Here is a 21887-nt window from a genome sequence, read left to right as displayed (position 1 = left end):
CCTAGGAATAAATCTAACCAGAAACATGAAGTAGTTAAACAATAAAAACTATAAAACATTGCTGAAAGAGATTAAAACCAAGAAAATCAAACCCATTGCCGTCGAGCTGATTCTGACTCATAGCAACCCTACAGGACAGAGTAGAACTGCCCCACAGAGTTTCCAAGGAGCACCCGGTGGATTCCAACTGCCGACGTTTTGGTTAGCAGCCCTAACACTTAACCACTACACCACCAGGGTTTCCACAAGAGATTAAAGAAGACATAAATAAATGGAAAGATGTTCCATGTTCATGGATTGGAAGACTTAATATTGTTAAGATGTCAACACTACCCAAAGCAATCTATAGACTGAATGCAATGCCTATCAAAATTCCAATGGTCTTCTTTACAGAAATAGAAAAACCAATCCTCAACTTTATATGGAACCGAAAGACGAACCAAACAATGCTGAAAGAAAAGAACAAAGTAGGAGGACTCACACTTCCTGATTTTAAAACATACTATACAGCTACAGTAATCAAAACAGTCAGGTACTGGTATAACAAGAGACACACAGACCAATGGAAACAGAAATGACAGTCCAAAAATAAACTCACACATCTATGGTCAACTGACTTTTGCCGAGGGTGCCAAGACCATTTGAACGGAAAAGAAGAGTCTCTTCGATAAATGGTGCCGGGAAAACTGGATTGTCACATGCAGAAAACTGAAACAGGATCCATGCCTCATACCATACGCAAAAACAAATTCAAAATAGATTAAGAACCTAAATGTGTAAACTAAAACCATAAAATTCTTAGAACAAGCAGAGGCAACTCTGTCAGGCCCACCTTTTAACAATGGATTATCCAATATAATAACAAAAGCACAAAGAACAAAAGACAAATAATTGGGACCTCACAAAAACTAAAAATTTTGTTCATCCAAAGTCTTTACCAAAAAAGTGAAAAGACAAGATACCAAATGGGAGAATATCTTTGGAAACCATGTATCCGACAAGAATCTAATAACCAAAATGTATGTAAAACTTTGACAACTTAACAAAAAGACAAATAACCCAATCATAAAATGGACAGAGGACCTGAATAGACATTTCACCAAAGAGGACATTCAAATGGCCACCAAACACATGAGAAGATGCTCAGCATCATTAGTCATCAGAGATGCAAATCAAAACCACATGGAGATACCATTTCATTCCCACTATGATAGTTAAGATTAAAAAAACAGAAAATAATAAATGTTGGCAAGGATGTGGCAAAATTCGAACGCTTACCCGTTGCTGGGGGGAATGCAAAATGGTACAGCATTGTGGAAAATAGTGTGGTGGTTCCTCAAAAAATTAAAAATAGAACTACCATATAACCCAGCAATTCCACTCCTAGGTATATATCCATGACTTGAAAGTAGAGATTCAAAGAGACTTGTATACCAATTTCACTGCAGTACTATTCACAACAGCCAAAAGGTGGAAACAATCTAAACGCCCACCAACAGATAAATGGATAAAGAAAATGTGGTACATACATACAATGGAATACTACTCAGCGAAAGGGAGAAATAAAGTCTTGGTACATGCTACAATATGGATGGAACCTGAAGACACTGTGACGAGCGAAATAAGCCAATCACGAAAGGGCAAATATTGTATGACTTCACGTATACAAGGAGACAAAAAAAGGCAAATTATATGTATAGAGACCAATGTTTATTAGTGATTACCAAGGGTGAGAGGAAGGGGAAAAAGGGGGGTTAACAGCGATAGAAAAATCGCACTGATTAATGGTAGGGTCGCACAGCCAATTATTTTAACTGCAGCCAATAAGCTGTACACATGTAAAAAGTTGAATTGGCAAAAGTTTTGTGATATATTTACATTAACAACAACAAAAAAGTTGCTGCTGAGGCTGCTTCTGTACAACCAAACACCTCACGGGATTTGATTCCTTGGTTTGGAGGTTTAGGGTCATGGTTTCATGGGACATCCCAGTTAATTGCTTAATTAGTGCTCCTGATCTACCTCCTAGTTCACTGTGTAGTGCCTGGGGTCTTAAAAGCTTTCAAGGGGCCATGCAGGGCTCAACAAGAGTTCTCTATGCATCTGCAGCAACAGAAGAAGGTGAGTCAGGAATAGGAGGATATGGAGTGTGTGGCTAATTGCCTCCATGAACTACCTCCTTTGCCATGAGACCAGAACTGGGTGGTGTTGACTACCATTACCGAACATTTTGATCAAAGATTCCATCGAAGAATCTTGATCAAAAGGAGAAAATATAGAACAGAATTTCAAATTCTCATGGACTCCAGACTTTCTGGAGCCATTAAAAAGATCTGCCTTGAGAATTATGCTCTTTGAAGAACTATCTCTATGGGATCAAAGTGACAACATTTAACTTGAAAGATTATATAGGAACCTTAAGGGGCAGTAAGTTTATGTTAATGAGGAACAACTCAGAAAAGGAGGATGAGAATGGTTACATACCTCAAAGGATGTAATCGGTGTCACTAAATTGCACATGTAGAAACTGCTGAATTGGTGTATGCTTTGCTGTGTATGGAAACTCTGATGGCGTAGTGGTTAAGTGTTACCGCTGCTAACCTAAACGGTCGGCAGTTCGAATCCGCCAGGCGCGCCTCAGAAACTCTATGGGGCAGTTCTACTCTGTCCGGTAGGGTCGCTATGAGTCGGAATCAACTCGACGGCACTGGGCTTGGTTTGGTTTTGGTTTTGGTTGCTGTGTATATTCTCAGCAACAAACTAAATAAAACTTAGAAGAAAAACAAATAAAAACATGGATGTAAAAAGAAAATACTGTTATCTGCCACCCAAAGTAAGAGACCTTTGGAATATTCTCTAAGGATTCTATACCTGTCTATTTCCGTTCCAGGACCAAATAGCTTCCAAAACTATTACTTAAAAGAAAATCCTAAAATAAGCACAGTTTTGATCACTTGCACATCATTTCTTCTCTCCATCTCTCAAATACACGCTTCATTGTCACCCTTTCTTGAAAATAAAAACTCAAGGAAAAAAAGAACGAAATAATTCTAGATTCCTGCAAACTTCCCAGTATGTTGCCCAGCTCTGAATGAGACTGTTTAAGGAGGTTACTGAGAACTCTAAGGATTTCCAAGAAGTTTTGAGGAAGGCAGCTGGATCCAGATGTTCTTAAGTTCTACTCTCTCTCCTCTCCTAAACCGAAAAAATATTACAGAAAAAAAAGAAAAAGAAAAGGGGTAGTATTTGTAAGCAAAAAGGGTAGTTCCAGGATGTAAAAAGTCAGGAGACAAGAGGGGAAAAAATCAACCCTTTCAGAGCCCAAGCAAGTTATGAATTCTTTCTCCGAATCAGTTTTTCTTTCAAAACAAAAGAGCACACACAACCTTTCCCGAGGCAACAACACCGGGGGGAGCAGCCAAAATGTTGCATCATACAAAGCACTCCGCGTTTGAAAACAAGAAAACCAGATGGTGGTAAAATACCTAAGGAAGGAAAATCCAAGTTGGGAATCTCGGTCTTTTCCGGCAGCCCAGGTGTGTGTCTTTTTTTTTTTTTTTTTTAAGATTGCTTCGAAAATTAAAGTTATGGTTTCATACCTATAGAGAGCGGAATTTTCTTTCAAAAAGCGCCTTGAGAAGTTCAGTTTATCATCTCACGACTGTCTCAAGGCTCCGGCTCCCGGGCTGAGCCTAGATGTAGGGGGGCCAATGGGTGGGGTGCGGTGGGGTGGGGTCGGGGACCACCGAGCGCCCGGGTGGGCTGGGTGACAGGACGCTCCGCCGCCCTCACCCTGGGGAGTCGCGGGAGGGGAGCGGCGCCTTTCAGCCGGCAGCTCTGCCCGACCCACCGGGGCGCGGGACGACCGCCCGACGCCCGCGGAGCCCGCCGCCCCGTTTCTGCTGGTTTTCTGTGTCCCGGTCCCCACCCCGCTCCCTCGACAGGCCCTCGGAGGCGGGAAGGCGCGGGTGGCCCGGAGACAATGGGCCGGGGGCGCGGGGGCCAGCGCTCCCCTCAGACCCGGGCGCGGGGCGCCTCGCGGGGGCGCTTCCAGCACGCTGGGGCGGGGGGCGTCCCACGCCCGGGACACCGCCCCCGCGGCCCAGCAGGCACCGAGGGCTCGTCCCGGCTGGGCAGCGGGGCGAGCGCTCACCTTGACGAAGAGCTCGATGATAGGCTCTTTGTCCTCCTCCTTCAGCCCGTTCAGCGGCATAGACAACGCCATGGCCGGTCGGCTGGGCTCTGCGGTAGACGGCGGCTGCTACTCCGAGGCTGCTCTGGCTGCCGGCTCCCGCCGCTCTGCGTCTCCCTCGAGAGTCCGGGCGTCAAGCTCGCGGCCACCACAGCGAGTCAGTACCGCCCCACGTCCCGCGCGCGACTCTGAGGCGGCCGCAGCCCGAGCCACTTCAAATCGCGGGGCGGGGCGCGGCGGGGCGGGGCGCGGCGGGGCGGGCTCCCGCGCAGGGGGCGGGGCCAAGGCCCTGCGCCTTCGGACTCTCCAAAGGAAATAGAGCGGCTGGAGCTCGGGGGCGTGGCCTCGGGCGGGGAAGGCGGAGGGACCAGCCTGGCGCCGGCGGAGAAACCACTCGGACGCCTCCAGGACTTGCTATGGGGGCGTGGTCTAGGGCCGGGGCGTGGCCTTGGGGGGTGGTTGAGAATCAGCCTGCGGGGAGCGGCGGATGGATCGCCTTGCCACCCCTTTCGAGGGGGCGGGAGAGAAATTCTCCCCGGAGACCCGAGCCTGACACCGCCTCCCGCTGCAGCAGAGGCGAGTCCTCCGCAGCTGCGCCGGGTGTGGTGCCAGGTGACCTCACGCCTTTGACCCGTCTGGGGAGGCGATAAGGCGCCTCTCGCCGTCTCCCCCGGCTCAGGCCCCAGGACTCGTCTCCCCTTCCCGCAGCGGCCACCTCCCCAGCTCCCTCTGTTACACGGGGCTGCCTTTTACTGGACAGCCTTTCGGAAAGTTATTTTCATCCCCTCAGAGACACCCCTTTCTTCCTCTTGTGACTTCTTAGTTTCCCTTTGACTAAATGTTTCTATCTGGGGAGCCAGAATACTAACACTTACAGGCCCTGTTGTGTTCCAGGCTCTGAGCTAGGCCCTGCGTACTAAATAATCCCTCCCAGAGTCTAGTCCTGAACTCCAGCCCCTGTGCTTAAAGGCTACTGAGGACTTCCAAGCCGCCTATGCTGTTCCCCTGCCTGGAACCATCTCTTTCTATTCACCTGGCAATCTCGGGTTTGCATTAGAATCACCTGGATTCTACACCCAGAGCTGCTTCATCAGATTCTCGGGAAAAGGGAGGAATTCACATTTCAACAATCTCTGGGGCAATTCTGAAGCAGGTGATCCTCAAACCAGTGGAACTGCTTTGAGTTTGAAAGAAACTCTTGAGGGCAGAGACTGTGATGTGTTCACCCAGGCACGTGGTAGGCACTCCCATCAAATTTTCTGCTGTTGACGGCTTGACCAATACAAGGTCATAGGAGCTTCATAGACACAGCTAGTCCCCCTGAGTGACCAAGTTACTGGGCTGAGGGCTGAGGACCGTGGTCTCAGGGGACAACTACTTCAATTGGTATAACACAGTTTATAAAGAAAATGTTGTACACCCTACTTTGGTGAGTATCATCTAGGGTCTTAAAAGTTTGTGAGTGGCCACCTAAGATACTCCACCAGTCCCACCACACCTGGATCAAGAAAGAAGGAAGAAAACCAAAGACACAAGGGAAAGATTAGTCCAAAGGACTAATGGACCATAACTACCACAGCCTTCAGCAGACTGAGTCCAGCACAACTAAATGGTGCCTGGCTACCACCACCGACTGTTCTAACAGGGATCACAATAGAGGGTCCCAGACAGAGATAGAGAAAAATACAGCACAAAACTCAAACTTACAAAAAAAGACCAGACTTACTGGTCTGACAGAGACTGGAGAAACCCCAAGAGTATGGCCCCGCGGATACCCTTTAACTCAGAACTGAAGTCATTTCTGAGGCTCACCCTTCAGCCAAAGATTAGACAGGCCCATAAAACAATAATACATGTAGCTCAACCAAGTAAATGAGACTAAATGCGCACACCAGCCCAGGGGCAAGGACAAGAAGGCAGAAGGGGACACCGAAAAGCTGGATGAATGGAAATAGGGACCCAAGATCGAAAAGGAGAAAGTGTTGACATGTTGCGGGGTTGCAACAAACATCACAAAACAATATGTGTATTAGTTGTTTAATAAGAAACTAATTTGCTCTGTAAACCTTCCTGTAAAGCACATTTTTTATTTATGTATTTTTTCCTGCTGTTGAATGTCTGGGGCAAATGTCACGTCCTCTGGAAACAGTTATTTATCTCCTCTTATGACTTTCTGTAATATTTGACTGGTAGCTTCTGCTCCCCACTCCCCAGGTTAGGTTGAATGGTGAGTTCTGGAATGGCTAGACTTTGGAGATTTGTCTCCATACCCTTAGTGTACAGCACATCTCAGAATGTTTGAACAAATGGAAAATACAGTGAAACTTAGAATTTTTTCCTCTCCCAGCAAGTTGCTCCAGTTGAATTTTATTGCAGCAACTGTTAAAGAGACAGTGTATCCCAGAGATTAGGAGCACTCTGGAGTCAGACTGTTTAAATCCTGACACCTGAAGGTCCTTAAAACTTCTAAACCTGTGTTTGATTATCTACAAGGGGTTGGGGCTAATTACTGGTACTTGCCCAACCTTGTATCAGCTCAATGATGGCTGTTATAACTGCACTGGGTCTTGTACTGTCCCCTTTTGCCCCTGCAGGCCATACTCAAGGCACTCAGTGACTCGCTTGTTTGTTGAAAAGGAAGTCCACCAGTCTGCCCCTTAGATGGGGATATGAACCAAAAACAAACTGAACTGACTGGCTGGATTCTGAACTGGATCCAGTGTTAATTTTTTACCAGATCGTGAACTGAACCAAAGTCCCTTCCAGGCTCCCCCTCCGCCCCAAATGAAAAGGAACAAAAATGGTGAACCTGTTCAACGCAGATCCAAGCAAAAGAAGATCAAATGGAACCTCAAAGAAAGTCCCAGCTCGGCTCTTAGGCAAGGAACACCTTGTGTGTGTTCCTGTGGGGGGTGGCGGAGATGTTCCTGTTTTCTGAGGTGTGCCTGAGGGATTCATCAAACTCAGTTTGAGTCAGCAAAGAGTCCCTGTGGTGAGTGTTGTAGGCCCAGCTCTGCGTCCCAGCACCGTGTACAGAGATGACTTGACCAAGGAAGCAGGAGAAGACCAGGGTTCTTCAGGCCTCATTGACCAGGTACAGATATTATGTTGGAGAAAGTGAGTGGCATTCCCCTCCACAGAGCCCCGAGGCAGTGAGGATCTCTCAGGGACTCTATCTGCTCCCCAGAAAGCCCCCCAGGCAGAGGCTCCAGAGCCCAGTCACAATCACTCATACCTAGGGTTTCCCAATTATTTCCACTCCTGTGTGGCTTACTTAGATTGACAGAGCTGGCCTGGGGAGATAGAGAGGAAGAGATATTTATAGAGGAGAGGTTTCATAAACACATGGCATTCAAGGCTCCTCTTCCAACTTTAACAATGTGTGCGTGTTTTATATTCCAAACTCATGTTTGTTTTTATAACACACACACAAATCTTGAAGATGGGTGGAGATGCTCTCTCTCACACACCCCTGCTGCTTTATCTCTTACTGCTCTTAGCTTTGTTCCCTCCTCATCAGCCATGTTGACCTCCTTGCTGCTTTCCTGAGCCTACCAAGGACACTGCCTCAGGGCCTTTGCATCTGGAACTTTCCTCCCCCAGAATTCCTGTAACTCTCACTCCCTCACCTCCTTCAAGTCTTTGCTCACATGTGACCTTTTCATGGACATCTCCCCAAATACCACCCAACTCAATATTGCAGGCTGCACCTGCCATTTTATTTTTCTCCATAACACTTACCACCACCTGATATATATTTTACTTATTTATTTGTTTATTACCAGTCTCCTCCTACTGGGGAGTCCCAGTGATGGTTCAGATGGTCAAGCGCTATGAGTTGGAATCGACTCCACAGCAATGAGATGCCTAATTCATATATCATCAGGAAAGACCAGTCACGAGAAAAGGTCAGGGAAAACGAGGGAAACCCTCAGGAAGATAAATTGGCACAGTAGCTGAAACAATGGACTCAGACAATCATGACGATGACTCAGGACCTAGTAACATTTCCTTCTCTTATACGTAAGGCCTCCATGATTTGGAGCTGACCCCATGGCAACTAACAAGAACAACATGTCTAATACAGTACCTGGCACATAAAAGAAATTCAGTCAAACCAGGTTGAGTGAAAGAATAAATAAAATAAATGTCCCAGCATTGCATTTAATCACCCATCTCCTAAGCTACATTATCATTTGTTTCCCTCACTATACCTATCACATAACAGGTGCTCAATTAGTCCCTGTGATGCCAGTCAACCCAGCTATGGAAAATCCCAACTCAGCTTTGAACTTCAAATGTAACCCCAAGGATACGTATCCCGAAAGGTCTTATAAAATCTGCTAATTGTGACTTAACCACAACTTTGGCTGAAGTTTATCCTGTCTTAAATACTGTGTCCACAGAAGCACCAACCTTTCCAGCCTCCCTGTAGATCTAGGCTCCTGGCTGGAGGGGTGGGGGAGGTGGGGAGTGGGGAGAGTAGTCACTTAATAAAGGAGCTGGAGACACATTTTGAATTCAACTTTTCCAGGCTCTAGGAACAGAGTTCCAGTTTGTGGATGCTCCAAGTTCTTGACTCCAATGCTCCCTGGCCACAGCTCCAGGAGATGGATCTTCATTTTGGGGAAGACTACCCAGGTACTACTGTAACAAGAATACAGTAGAGAAAATTGAGACTCAGAGACATGAAGCAGTTTGCCTAGGTTCACACAGTGGGTAAATGGTAGAGCTTATAATCAAACCCAGATCTCTTTGTCCTCATTGCCCATGCCCTGGCCAGCCATCTGCTCATAATGCCAGCCTCAGGGAGTCCTTGGAGTGTTAAAAAAAAGATGATGCATAAAGCTTTTGGCACAATGTAGACACTCAGAAAACGTCACCCTCTGCTTCTGCAAACAACCTCCACCAACTCCATCTCTCCTTTGCCTCCTGGTACTGAGCTTAAAAGGTTTTGCATGACAGTCCTCCATTCGAATATCAACACTGCCACTAACTAGCTTAGGCAAATCATTTCACCTCACTGAGCCTCAGTTTCTTCTTCTGTCAAGTGGGGGAATAATGTCTAGACCAGAGGCTCGTGTTGAGGCAGGGAGGGGGGAGAAAGTTTACACAAGTTTACCTGTTGCCATTGAGTCAATTCTAACTCATAGTGACCCTATAGGACAGAGTAGAACTGTCCCATAGAGTTTCCAAGGAGCAGCTGGTGGATTTGAACTGCTGACCTTTTGGTTAGCATCTGAGCTCTTAACCACTTTGCCACCAGAGCTCCAAGGGGTCATTATTAGCATCAAAAAGAATTTATTAACAAAGCCTTACGGGAACAGGCTCTACTGGGTTAGCTGTCTTCACCTTTAGCTCCAAAGAAAAATAACTGAAAAACTACTACTAACAATAATAAAATTCACAAGATACAAAGTTAATTTTTTTTAAAAGATCAATGCCTTCCTATATACAGAGCCCCACCAGTTAGGAATTGTAATGGAAGAAAAGATCCCATTTCTTAAAAGCAACCAAAAATACAAAAAAATATCTAGGAAATCACCTTAATAATATGTGCAAACCCCATTTGGGGAAAAAAAAAAGATTTTAATGCATTTAAGGAACATATATATTAGAAAATGTTTTCTAATTATACCTATTCTATTATTCCCTCATAGGATTGTTACGGGGATTAAGAAAGTTAATAAATGTAAAACACTTAACACTTAACACAGTGCCTGGCAAATAGTAAGTGCTCAGTAAAAGTTAGTTATTATTTATGATCCCCTATGCCTGTTTTTTTTATGCTTAACTCACACGCACGCACACACAAAAAGACTTTGAAAAATGCCTGAATAAATGGAGAAGCATAATCTATTTTTAGCTACTCAAAACCCAAACCTGTTGCCATCCAGTCGACTCCAACTCATAGAGACCCTGTTGGACAGAGTAGAACTGCCCCATAGGGTTTCCAAGGAGCAGCTGGTAGATTTGAACTGTCAACCTTTTGGTTAGCAGCCGTAGCTCTTAACCACTACACCAGCAGGGTTTCCATTTTTAGCTAGGGAGACTCAAAATTATCATGATGTTAGGTCTTCCTATTTTTTATATTAATCTAATGGAGTCCCTTGTGGTGCAAAAGGTTAAGTGCTCAACTACTAGCTGAAAGATTGGTGGTTCAAACCACCCAGAGGCTCCTGGGAAGACGGGCCTGACGATCTGTTTCCGAAAGGTCGCAGCCTTGAAAACCCTACGGCACAGTTCTACTCTGCACACATAGGGTTGCCAGGAGTCGGAACTGACTCGATGGCAACTAACAACCAAATGTTAATCTAAAATTTAATATGATATCTGTATATCACGTTTGTGTACCTGTATATCATATTCAAAGAAACCCCAGAGGTGCAAATGGTTAAACGCTCAGCTGCTAACTGAAATTTTGATGGTTCAAACCCACCAGTGGCTCTAAGGGAAAAAAGACCCAGCAATCTGCTCCTGCAAAGATTTCCACCAATAAAAACCTGTGGAGCAGTTCTACTCTGTCCTATAGGGTCTCTATGAGTTGGAATCGACTGGACGGCACCTAATAATAACATATATTTGCATAACTGTATGTCATATATGGAGCCCTGGTGGTGCAGCGGTTAACAGCTTGGCTGCTAATCAAAAGGTCAGCAGTTTGGATCCACCAGCCACTCCTTGGAAACCCTATGGGTCAGTCCTACTCTGTTCTATAGGGTCCCTATGAGTCAAAATTGACTTGACCACAATGCATTTTTATATTGCATGTGCATTCCTCTCTGGAAGGATAATCAAGAAATTGGTAACAGTGTTTATCCCCAGGGCAGGGAACTGGGTTGCTAGGGATAGAGGTGTAAATATGTTTATTATACACTGTTTCATTTCATTTCAGACCTTTTAAATTTTGTCCTATGTATATGTATTTTTGCTGTTGTTCTGTGCCATTGAGTGGTGGAGTGCATTCAGATTCCTAATGACCCCATGTGACAGAGTAAAACTGCCCGTTAGTGTTTTCTAGGCTGAAGTCTTTACAGGAGCAGATGGCCAAGTCTTTTTCCCATGGAGTTGCTGAGTAGGTTCGAACCACTAACCTTCTAGATAATAGCCGAGCATTTAAACTTTGCTCCACCTGGGCTCCTTTGTGTATGTATTACCTATCCAAAATTTGGTTTAAAAAAAAAAAGTTGAAGAAGCCTTTTCAGTGCAATTAAGCCTAAACCCATGGACAGACTTCCTTCCCTGTCACATAGTTGAGTGGGAGCAGAACTAACCTAGAACTCACATCTCCTCACTTTGCATCTGACTCCTTTCCATTGCACCTAGCCATCCAGCTGCCTCCCTGCAAGGAACTGGTTGGGGATGACGATGGTGTCCTAGCCTCTGTGTCTGGCACTGTCAGACACACACAAACACACACACCCTGAATTCAAACCACTTGGGTGCAATGCAGATCTATTCCCCTGAGGGCAGAAACCCTACCCTCAACCCCTTTTTGCCCTGCTTGCCTGAAGACTGTCTCATCCTGGGGATGTTACAGGTTTCATTTTGTTACTTGGAAGCCGCTCCAGCCAGGAAGAGAACCCGAGTTGACTTGGAGCCAGGGCCTTAATTGGATTGGATCCCCTTAGAGACCATTAGACTCTTGCTGCAGCTTGGCAGAGAGGAAATCCTTCCTCCCCCACCCACAGAGGCTCCAGCCAAGATCCGCCAGGGCCTACCATCCAAATAAGGTATTGTATTAAGTTTCCAATTATTATTATTCTCCCTTCCATGTGAACAGCTTTTTACTGTTTCCAGACACTAGCAAATACTATTGCTCATTTGATCTCTTTATTCACTCACACCACAAATTTTTATTGAGTTCCTGTTTTGTCCTAGGCACTGTTCCAGGTCTAGGACAGAAAGTGTTATAAAACTTACATTCTATTTGTGAATACAGACAATTAGCCAATACCCAGGCAAATATGTAGATGTTGGGAGAAAATAAGAGCTATGAAGAAAAACAAAGCAGAGTAAGGAGACAGAGAGAGAGATTGGGGAGGAGAGGAGACAGATGGCCTCTTTGATGACATTTGAGTAAAGACCTAAAGGAAATAAGGAAGATCTCCCGGCAAACAATGCTCTAGGAAATGAAAACAGCAAGTGCCAAGGCCCTGAGGCAGGAATTACTTGGTATGTTGGAGGAACAGTAAGGAGAGGCAGATAAGAAAGTTCATGCCCAGACAATTTTGGTGACTGGCTTCTCCTGATCTTGTGCCACCAATTTAGTGGCTCTTGTCCTCTACTCTGCCTAGTGAACACTGAAGAGTAAAAGACATGTCTTAGGCTGGGTTCTATAGAGATGCAAAACCAGTAAAGGGTATACATATCAAGGAAATGGCTTACGTGGTTGTTGTTGTTATTGTTGTTGTTAGGTGCCGTAGAGTTGGTTCCAACTCATAGCGACCCTGTGCACAACAGAACAAAACACTGCCCGGTCCTGAGCCATCCTTACAATCGTTGTTATGCTTGAGCTCATTGTTGCAGCCACTGTGTCAATCCACCTTGTTAAGGGTCTTCCTCTTTTCCGCTGACCCTGTATGTCGCCAAGCATGATGTCTTTCTCCAGTGACTGATCCCTCCTGACAACATGTCCAAACATGTAAGACGCAGTCTCGCCATCCTTGCCTCTAAGGAGCATTCTGGCCGCACTTCTTCCAAGACAGATTTGTTCGTTCTTCTGGCAGTCCACGGTATATTCAATATTCTTCGCCAACACCACAATTGAAAGGCGTCAACTCTTCTTCTGTCTTCCTTATTCATTGTCCAGCTTTCACATGCATATGATGTGATTGAAAATACCATGGCTTGGGTCAGGCGCACCTTAGTCTTCAGGGTGACATCTTTGCTCTTCAATACTTTGAAGAGGTCCTTTGCAGCAGGTTTGGCCAATGCAATGCATCTTTTGATTTCTTGACTGCTGCTTCCATGGCTTTTGATTATGGATCTAAGTAAAATGAAACCCTTGACAACTTCAATCTTTTCTCTGTTTATCACTTGGTTATAGAGGCTGGAATATCCCAAGTCCGCGGGTCAGGATAGAGGCTTCTCCTGATTCACATAGGCACAGAGGCTGGTGAATCCAGTGTCAGCAGGTCAGAGAGCAAGGCCCTGGCTCACAGTCTTCGAAGACAGATGAATCCAAAGATTAGCAAGTAAGATGGCAGGTAAGCTTCTAGCTCCAGTCCCAAGAACCGGAGGTCAGATGAGCAGGGGCCAGCTGCAGGATCTAGTGCGAGCAAAAAGCCCAGGAGCTTTGCCAGAAAGTCCACTTGTATTCAGTGCATGCCACACCCCCAAGGAAACTCCCTTTCAACTGATTGGCTACTCACAGCAGATCCCATCATGGAGGTGATCACATTATATCAAATCTCATCATGCAAGTGATCGCATCATCATTCGACTGCCAGACTACAACATAACTGCTAAACCACTGAGAATCGTAGCCCAGCCAAGCTGACACACAAGCTTAACACTCACAAGAGGATATAGAAAAACTTCTTTAGCTCAATCACAGGAATTACCCTAAAATGAATAAATAACCCCATCTCTAAAAGAAAAAGATGATATATCTAAGTACGCCCATAAATGCAAAAGAATAAGAAAAAAATTAAAATTACCAATCATTAGAAGGGAGAACTAATGTTGGTTGACTGCACACTGTGATTATAACATTCTACACTGATCTTGCACATATGAAGCAATTATCACTCAGGGAGTATGTAACTTGCTCAAGATCACACAACCAGGGGCTTAAACTCAGGTCCAGGTACATGCCTGTCTTCCCCTTTAGACTGTAAGCTCTTTGAGGGCAAGGTCTATGTCTATCTTCTTCACCCTTGTATGGCCAGTACATAGTACAGGGCCTGGTGTAAAGCTGGTGTTGAAAAAAGTATGACTAAATGATTGAAGATTTATCTCCAAAGCCTGTTCTGATTCTAATACACCACTTTGCTTCCCTAGCAAAATCTGGTCTATCCAGTCATTGAAATATTCTGCAGCTATCAAAAATGATTCCTTGCACTCTGCATCCCACTTTGGAGAGTGGTGTCTGGGGTCTTAAACGCTAGCAAGCGGCCATCTAAGATGCATCAATTGGTCTCAACCCACCTGGATCAAAGGAGAATGAAGAACACCAAGGTCACAAGGTAATTATGAGCCCAAGAGACAGAAAGGGCTACATGAACTAGAGACTACATCATCCTGAGACCAGAAGAACTAGATGGTGCCCGGCTACAACCGCTGACTGCCCTGACAGGGAACACAACAGAGAACCCCTGAGGGAGCAGGAGAACAGTGGGATGCAGACCCCAAGTTCTCATAAAAAGACCGGACTTAATGGTCTGACTGAGACTAGAAGGACCCCGGTGGTCATGGTCCCCAAACCTTCTGCTGGCCCAGGACAGGAACCATTCCCGGAGCCAACTCGTCAGACATGGATTGGACTGGACAATGGGTTGGAGAGAGATGCTGATGAGGAGTGAGCTACCTGTATCAGGTGGACACTTGAGGCTGTGTTGGCATCTCCTGTCTGGAGGGGAGATGGGAGGGTAGAGGGGGTTAGAAACTGGCAAAACGGTCACGAAAGGAGAGACTGGAAGGAGGGAGTAGGCTGACTCATTAGGGGGAGAGTAAATGGGAGTATATAGTAAGGTGTATATAAGTTTATATGTGAGAGACTGACTTGATTTGTAAAGTTTCACTTAAAGAACAATAAAAATCATTTTTAAAAAATGATTCCTTGCTTAAATAAAACCTAATTCATCTAAATAATGGGATAATACAAGCCATTAAAAATGATGTTGGAGGTTGCTGAGAAGGCAGCTGCTGACGGGGTGGACACTGGTGGAGTTGGCCACCAGAATGGTTACATTCTGTGCCTAGTGGCCTCAGCTCAATGACACCCATTGCTCCCTTGACTACTGTCCCCACCCCAAACCCAGTCCCAATTTCCTAGCCAAGCCTAACATAGTAGCCTGGAGGCTCAGAAATAATATTAGTGATCATCGTTGTTATTATTATTAGAGCCTAGTTTTTAGTGGCACAAATGGATAAGTGCTCGACTGCTGACTGAAAGGTTGGTAGTTCGAACCTACCAAGAGGCTCCTCAGGAGAAAGACCTGGTGATCTTCCCCCCCTAAGGATTACGGTCAAGAAAACTCTATGGGCAGTTCTACTGTTACATGGGGTCGCTGTGATTTGGAATCAACTTGATGGCACCCAACAACAACAACAACAACTATACTGTTATTATAGGGGTATTGAGGATTTACTAAGTCCCCTGGTTGAGTGCATTGTGTATAAAATCCGTTGCTGTGGGGTCAATTCTGACTCATAGCAACCCTATAGGGCAGAGTAGAACTGCCCCCTAGGGTTTCCAAGGAGTAGCTGGTGGATTTGAACTGCCGACCTTTGTGACCTTTTGGTTAACAGAGGAGCTCTTAACCACTACGCTGCCACCACCACCACCACTGACAACAATACTGTTATTATAGTGGTATTGAGCATTTACTGTGTCCCTGGTTGAGTTGATTGTGTATATGAACCATTTAATACCTATAACACGTCTGAGACTTAGACACTAATATTGCCCCCATTTTACAGAGCAGGAAATTGAGGCTCAGAGGGTTTAAATCACTTCCCCAGGTCAAACAGCTCGTAAGTAAACAGCGGAGCTGGGATTTGAACTCAAATCAATTCCGACTCTAGAGCTACACTGCCCTGCTCCCCTCCTCCCCCCCCCCATAGCACATTGTCACCCATTTCCCACTGCCTGAAGGTACAGGGACACCTTGCCCCGGGAGAAGTCCAGGAGTGACTCACTTCCCAGCTCCTTCCCTGTACCATCAGAGCAAAAAACTAACAATCCTTTCAGAGTCATAAAGTTTGGCTTGAATGAGGGCATTCCTTCTCCACCCCTGGAAGTCTCTGGTTCATTTGTTTGGTACTTTAAGCCCTGAACAATCGGCCCTTTAGATCACAGCTAGGTAGCTGAGGGGGTGTTCAACTATTTGAAATTCAAGCAGGCAACTGTATCTTTTTCCAAGCTGAGAAATGTCCTTCACGCTTCAAAAGAATAAACAAGCACTCCGGCTACAGTCGCTGCAACCTGCAACCGAGGGAAGCACCCGCAAGTGTGGGAAAGGAAGAGGGAGTCTGATGTTTTCCCAGCTGCAGCCCACGCACTTGCATCCCGCCTTACTCACTCACTGGGGACCTGGGGGATCCTCAGACGGCCTGGCTGGATTTATTTGTTCGTTCACTTGCTTCCCGCAGGAGACAGTTGCTAATCTCTTCTCATAGAGCTGTGCGTCCTATTGCCATGTGTACATCCAGATGAGGACTCCCAGTGTTTGTGTGGAACACTGTGTAACACGGCGCTGTGCCCTGCTGCGACTGAAAGCACACGAGGGACAGTCCCTGACAGAAGGAAAACAGGCTTGCCTGAGCTGATCACAGACACAGCCAGGTCCTCAGTTTGGAGTCCAACACTTAACTTTCTTTTCCCATCTGGTTGCCTCTTAGTTTTTAGGTGAGGCTAAGGAAGGAGTCCTTTTTTCCCCCTAGAACTGCCCAGACCCTTCGGGTGCCGGCTCCACCCCACTAGAGTCCCTGGTTCCCCTCCCACCCATGCAGGCTCCCAAGGAGGGGTATGTACAAGCCCCACAAATGTCCTCTTGCTAACATCAATTGCATCTCATAGGATAATTTTGATACCTTATTATACTAAGTCCTTGGGTGGTGCAAGCAGTTAAAGCGCTTGGCCACTAACGGAAAGGTTGGGGGTTCGAGTCCACCCAGGGGCACCTCAGAAGAAAGGCCTGGGGATCTACCTCTGAAAAAAATCATCCATTGACAACCCTATGGAGCACAGTTCTACTCTGACACACATGGAATCACCATGAATCAGAGTTAACAAAACTGAAACTGGTTTTTGTTATGCTGAGAGGTCCATCCCAGCCCCCACCGTCGGTGAGGATGACAAGGATGAAGAAGGTGAAAGGGCACCCAGCACTTCTTGCTGCTAATCAGAAACAAACACTGCAAGAATCAGCAGGAACAGGGTATTTACCTGGTCTTAGAGTGTCACTGTAACTTATACAGTGGAAAAAGCAGACCACCCCTTAACCAGGTGGTAAACATTAACATTACCGTTGCAAAGCAGACAGACATGTGGTGTTTCTGGAAGTGATACCCTGAGAAGCACACAATATTACTTTTGTAATAATCCAGTCAGAAATGCATAACCTGAATCTAATCATGAGGAGTCATCGGACACACCCAAACTGAGTAACGTTCTGTAAAGTAACTGGTCTGTATTCTTCAACGTTCAACACCATTCCTCTTTGAGTTGTTATTCCCAGCATAGTAGACTATTTGAGTGTCCAATTCAAAATGGCCAATACCAGTCCATTTCAGCTCTCTAATGCCTAGGATATCGATGTTTACACATTCCATTTCATTTCTGATGATTTCCACTTTTCCTAGATTCATACTTCGTACATCCCAGGTTCTGATTATTAATGGATGTTTGCAGCTGTTTCTTCTCATTTTGAGTCATGCCACATCAGCAAATGAAGGTCCCAAAAGCTTTACTCCATCCGCATCATTGAGATCGACTCTACTTTGAGGCGGCATCTCTTCCCCAGTCATCTTTTGAGTGCCTTCCAACCTGGGGGGCTCATCTTCCAGCACTATATCAGACAATGTTCCACTGCTATTCATAAGGTTTTCACTGGCTAATGCTTTTCAGAAGTAGACGGCCAGGTCCTTCTTCCTAGTCTGTCTTAGTCTGGAAGCTCAGCTGAAACCTGTCCTCCATGGGTGACCCTGCTGGTATCTGAATACCCGTGGCATAGCTTCCAGCATTACAGCAACACGCAAGCCCCCACAGTACGACAAACTGACAGACACGTGGGGGGAAAGCAAAGATGTCACCTTGAAGACTAAGATGCACCTGGCCCAAGCCATGGTATTTTCAATCGCATCATATGCATGTGAAAGCTGGACAATGAATAAGGAAGACGGAAGAAGAATTGACACCTTTGAATTGTGGTGTTGGCAAAGAATATTGAATATACTACGGACTGCCAAAAGAATGAACAAATCTGTATTGGAATAAGTACAACCAGAATGCTCCTTAAAAGCAAGGATGGTGAGACTGTGTCTTACAGACTTTGGGCATGTTGTCAGGAGGGATCAGTCGCTGGAGAAGGACATCATGCTTGGCAAAGTAGAGGGTCAGCAGAAAAGAGGAAAACCCTCAAAGAGGTAGATTGACACAGCGGCTGCAACAATGGGCTCGAGCATAATGACGATTGTAAGGATGGCTCAGGACCGGGCAGTGTTTCGTTCTGTTGTGCATAGGGTCACTGTGAGTCGGAACCAACTCGACAGCACCTAACAACAACATTCTTCCAAATTTCTATGTCATGGAAGACAAAGGCAGAGTTGCTCTTCCGAAGAGTAACACGACAGCTAAATGCAATATGTGATCAGGGACCGGATCCTGTAGGAGGGGAAAGAATGCTAAAAAGAACGTTATTAGGCCAGTTGACGGAATTAGAATACAGATGGTAAATTGGACAATGGCATTGCATCAATGTGAAATTTCCTAAATTTGATCGTTGTTTTGTGGTTGTATAAAAGGATGTCCTTGTTCTTAGGAAATCCACCCTGAGGTATTAACAGGTAAAGGGGCATGGTGTCTGCAGTCAACTTACAAATGGTTCAGAAAAAATTAACTGTGTGTATGCACACGTGTATATATTGTTGCTATCAAGTAGATTACGACTCTTGACGATCCCACGTGTGCAGAGGAGAATAGCGCTCCTCGCGGTTTTCAAGGCTGTGACCCTTGGGAAGCAAATCACCAGGTCTGACTTCTGAGGCATCTCTGGGTGCATTCAAACTGCCAGTCTTTTGGCTAGTAGTCCAGTGCTTAAGCATTTGTGCCACCCAGGGACTCTGTGTGAGTGTGTGTGTTGTGTTGTGTTGTGTTGTTAGGCGCTGTCAAGTCAATTTTTAAGTCGTGGTGACCTCATGTGACAGAGTAGAACTGTTCCATAGGATTTTCTAGTTTGTAATCTCCATGGGAGCAGATTGCCAGGTCTTCCTCCTGCAGAGCCACTGGGTGAGTTTGAATCTACAGCCTTCCAATTAACAGCTAAGTGCTTAACCCTTGCAGTACTAAGGATTCCATATACATTATATACACAAATATAGTCATGGCATATATGTACATATATACATATACATGTATGTATAGAGAGAGAGAGAATCATAAACAAAATGTGGCAAAATGCAAAAAAAAAACTGGTGAATCTGAGAAAATTTAAGAGTTCTTTGCATAATTTTTGCAACTCTTCTGTTCATTTGAAATTATTTCAAAATAAAACAGCCGTCATTGAGGTTCAAAGGGAGGGCAAAGCTGAATCCCCAACTGAAATCCAGGCTATTTTTTTCTCCTAATCCCTTTGAGAGTGAATGAGGTGCCAGAATTCATTCTATTATTTCTGTTTTTAAGGACTTTTTTTGTGGGTTGTTTAGTTTCCCTTTTGCTAATAGCCAGGGAGAACATCCAGCCCTCTTAGATCATCATCACTGGGGCCACGGTGTCTGGCAGACGGGGCTGGGCCTCAAAGACAGGCCAGCTTGGAACACAGCGGGCTCATCCGTTGCATTTTTCCAAAGTGAAAACGTCAAGGGATTCGGAGCCTCTGGGGCCCACCCTGGAAAGTGGAGGAGGACGAAGTGCTGTTATGGCCTTCCCAAAAAGATGGCCATAAGTCCTTCCCTGGCAGACTTTAGTTCAGCACCTCCCCCTGCCAGATCATCTCAAGTGGGGCTGGAGAATCAGCAGGACGTAGGGAACCACCTTTTCTCTGGTTCCTGTTTGTCAGGCGGTGCTGGAAAGACAGTTGTCAAGTGCTCCCATTCAGTATGTGGTACACATGACTGTGATCTTTTTCGAAGAGGCAATGTATATAGTGGTTAAAGACCCAACTTTAAATCCAGATTGCTTGGTGGTTCAGTGGTAGAATTCTCACCTTCTATGTGGGTTTTTTTTTTTATGTGGGAGACCTGAGTTCAATTCCTGGCCAATGCACCTCAAGCACAGCCACCACCCATCTGTTAGTGGAGGCTTGCATATTGCTGTGATGCTGAACAAGTTTCAACGGAGCTTCTAGACTCAGAAAGACTTGGAAGAAAGGCCTGGTGATCTACTTCCAAAAATCAGCCAATGGTCCAATCCTCTTGTGCATGGGGTCGCCATGAATCAGGGCTGACTCTATGGCAGCTAACGCTAACAACAGCAAGTGACTTACTTGAGCAAACCTCTGCACCTCCATGAGCCTCAGTTTCCCTCTCGGTAAAGTGGGGACCACACACAGAGACACTGACACTACTCAGTGAGATGCTTCGTGTGAAGAGCTGGTACACACTAAATGCTCAACAAATGTTTGTTATTACTGCTATTAACTTCAGGCCTTGCCTTTCCTGGAGTTGGCAGCCTGGCCAAGAACACCACAGATTTAAGAAGCAATATCAATGAAGCCTGATAACTGCTGGTTTCTGGGAAGTGTACATACTATGTGCTCTGAAAGTAGGGGCACATAGTAGGGACGTCTTTCGTAGTCCGGATGGAAGGCTTTCCAGAAACAGGGATGCTTAACACAGATACAAACTGAGCACCTGCCATGTACCAGGCACTCTCTTAGGCCTCCTGAACACCAAGGTGAACAAAATAGAGAAACTTCCACTGTCATGGGAAGCCTGGTCAGATCACAAACAGACAAATAAATCTATAACATGCCAGGGGGTGATAAGTGCTATGATGAAAAATGAAACAGAGTCAAGAGGATAGAGAATTTATCCATCTGTGAAATAGGGATACTACAAGTACCTAACTCAAACCCTTGTCACAAGGATTCAATGAGATAATGTATAGAAAGTACTTAGCCCAGTGCCTGACACCAAGTAAGTGTTCTGATACTTCAAATGCTTTGCCAGTGTTCAAGCAATGTTTATTAATTTGAATCTATTGTTTCTTTTCATTTATTTAACAAGTACCTTTTGAGAGCCTAATGCGTACCATCATGCTTGGTAAGGCAGAGGGTCAGAGGTAAAAGAGGAAGATCCTCAACGAGATGGATTGACACAGTGGCTGCAACCATGGGCTCAAACATAGCAACCATTGTGAAGATGGTGCAGGACCAGCAGTGTTTCATTCTGCTGTACATAGGGTCACTATGAGTCGGAACTGACTCGACAGTACCTAACAACAACAACAATATGTACCAGGCCCCAACTGAGATGCTGCGAACTTTGGAATTGGGATGACATGACCCAGCCACAGCACTCAGGAAGCTTTTAACAAGCAGGCAATTCCAAATATCCTGTGATAAGGACCAAGAGTTATTGAGGGTTTACTATGTGCCAGGCACTGTTTCCAGCATTTTTTCTGTATTAACTCATTGCCTTATTCATCTAGTGCTGCTATAACAGAAATACCGCAAGTGGATGATTTTAACAAAGAGAAATTTATTCTCTCACAGTCAAGTAGACCACAAGTCCAAATTCAGGGCCTCAGCTCCAGGGGAAGGCTTTCTCCCTCTGTCAGCTCTGGGGGAAGGTCCTTCTCATCAATCTT

General features: G+C 45.4%; 1 protein-coding gene across 1 annotated transcript in view; it reads right to left on the bottom strand.

The window, feature by feature from the left end:
- CLIC4 (chloride intracellular channel 4) overlaps positions 1-4384 on the bottom strand; it is an 88897-nt gene extending 84513 nt beyond the window's left edge. The window contains exon 1 of the mRNA XM_064281484.1: positions 4154-4384. Within this exon, the coding sequence (XP_064137554.1) occupies positions 4154-4225 (72 nt within the window). The 5' untranslated portion in view covers positions 4226-4384. The remainder of the gene's footprint in view (positions 1-4153) is intronic.
- Between the last annotated feature and the right edge of the window lie 17503 nt (positions 4385-21887).

Source organism: Loxodonta africana, chromosome 3, assembly GCF_030014295.1.
Source record: "Loxodonta africana isolate mLoxAfr1 chromosome 3, mLoxAfr1.hap2, whole genome shotgun sequence".
In the NCBI taxonomy this organism is placed as follows: Eukaryota; Metazoa; Chordata; class Mammalia; order Proboscidea; family Elephantidae; genus Loxodonta; species Loxodonta africana.
Note: the sequence above shows the minus strand (reverse complement) of the source record. Positions and strands in the feature narration are given on the sequence as shown.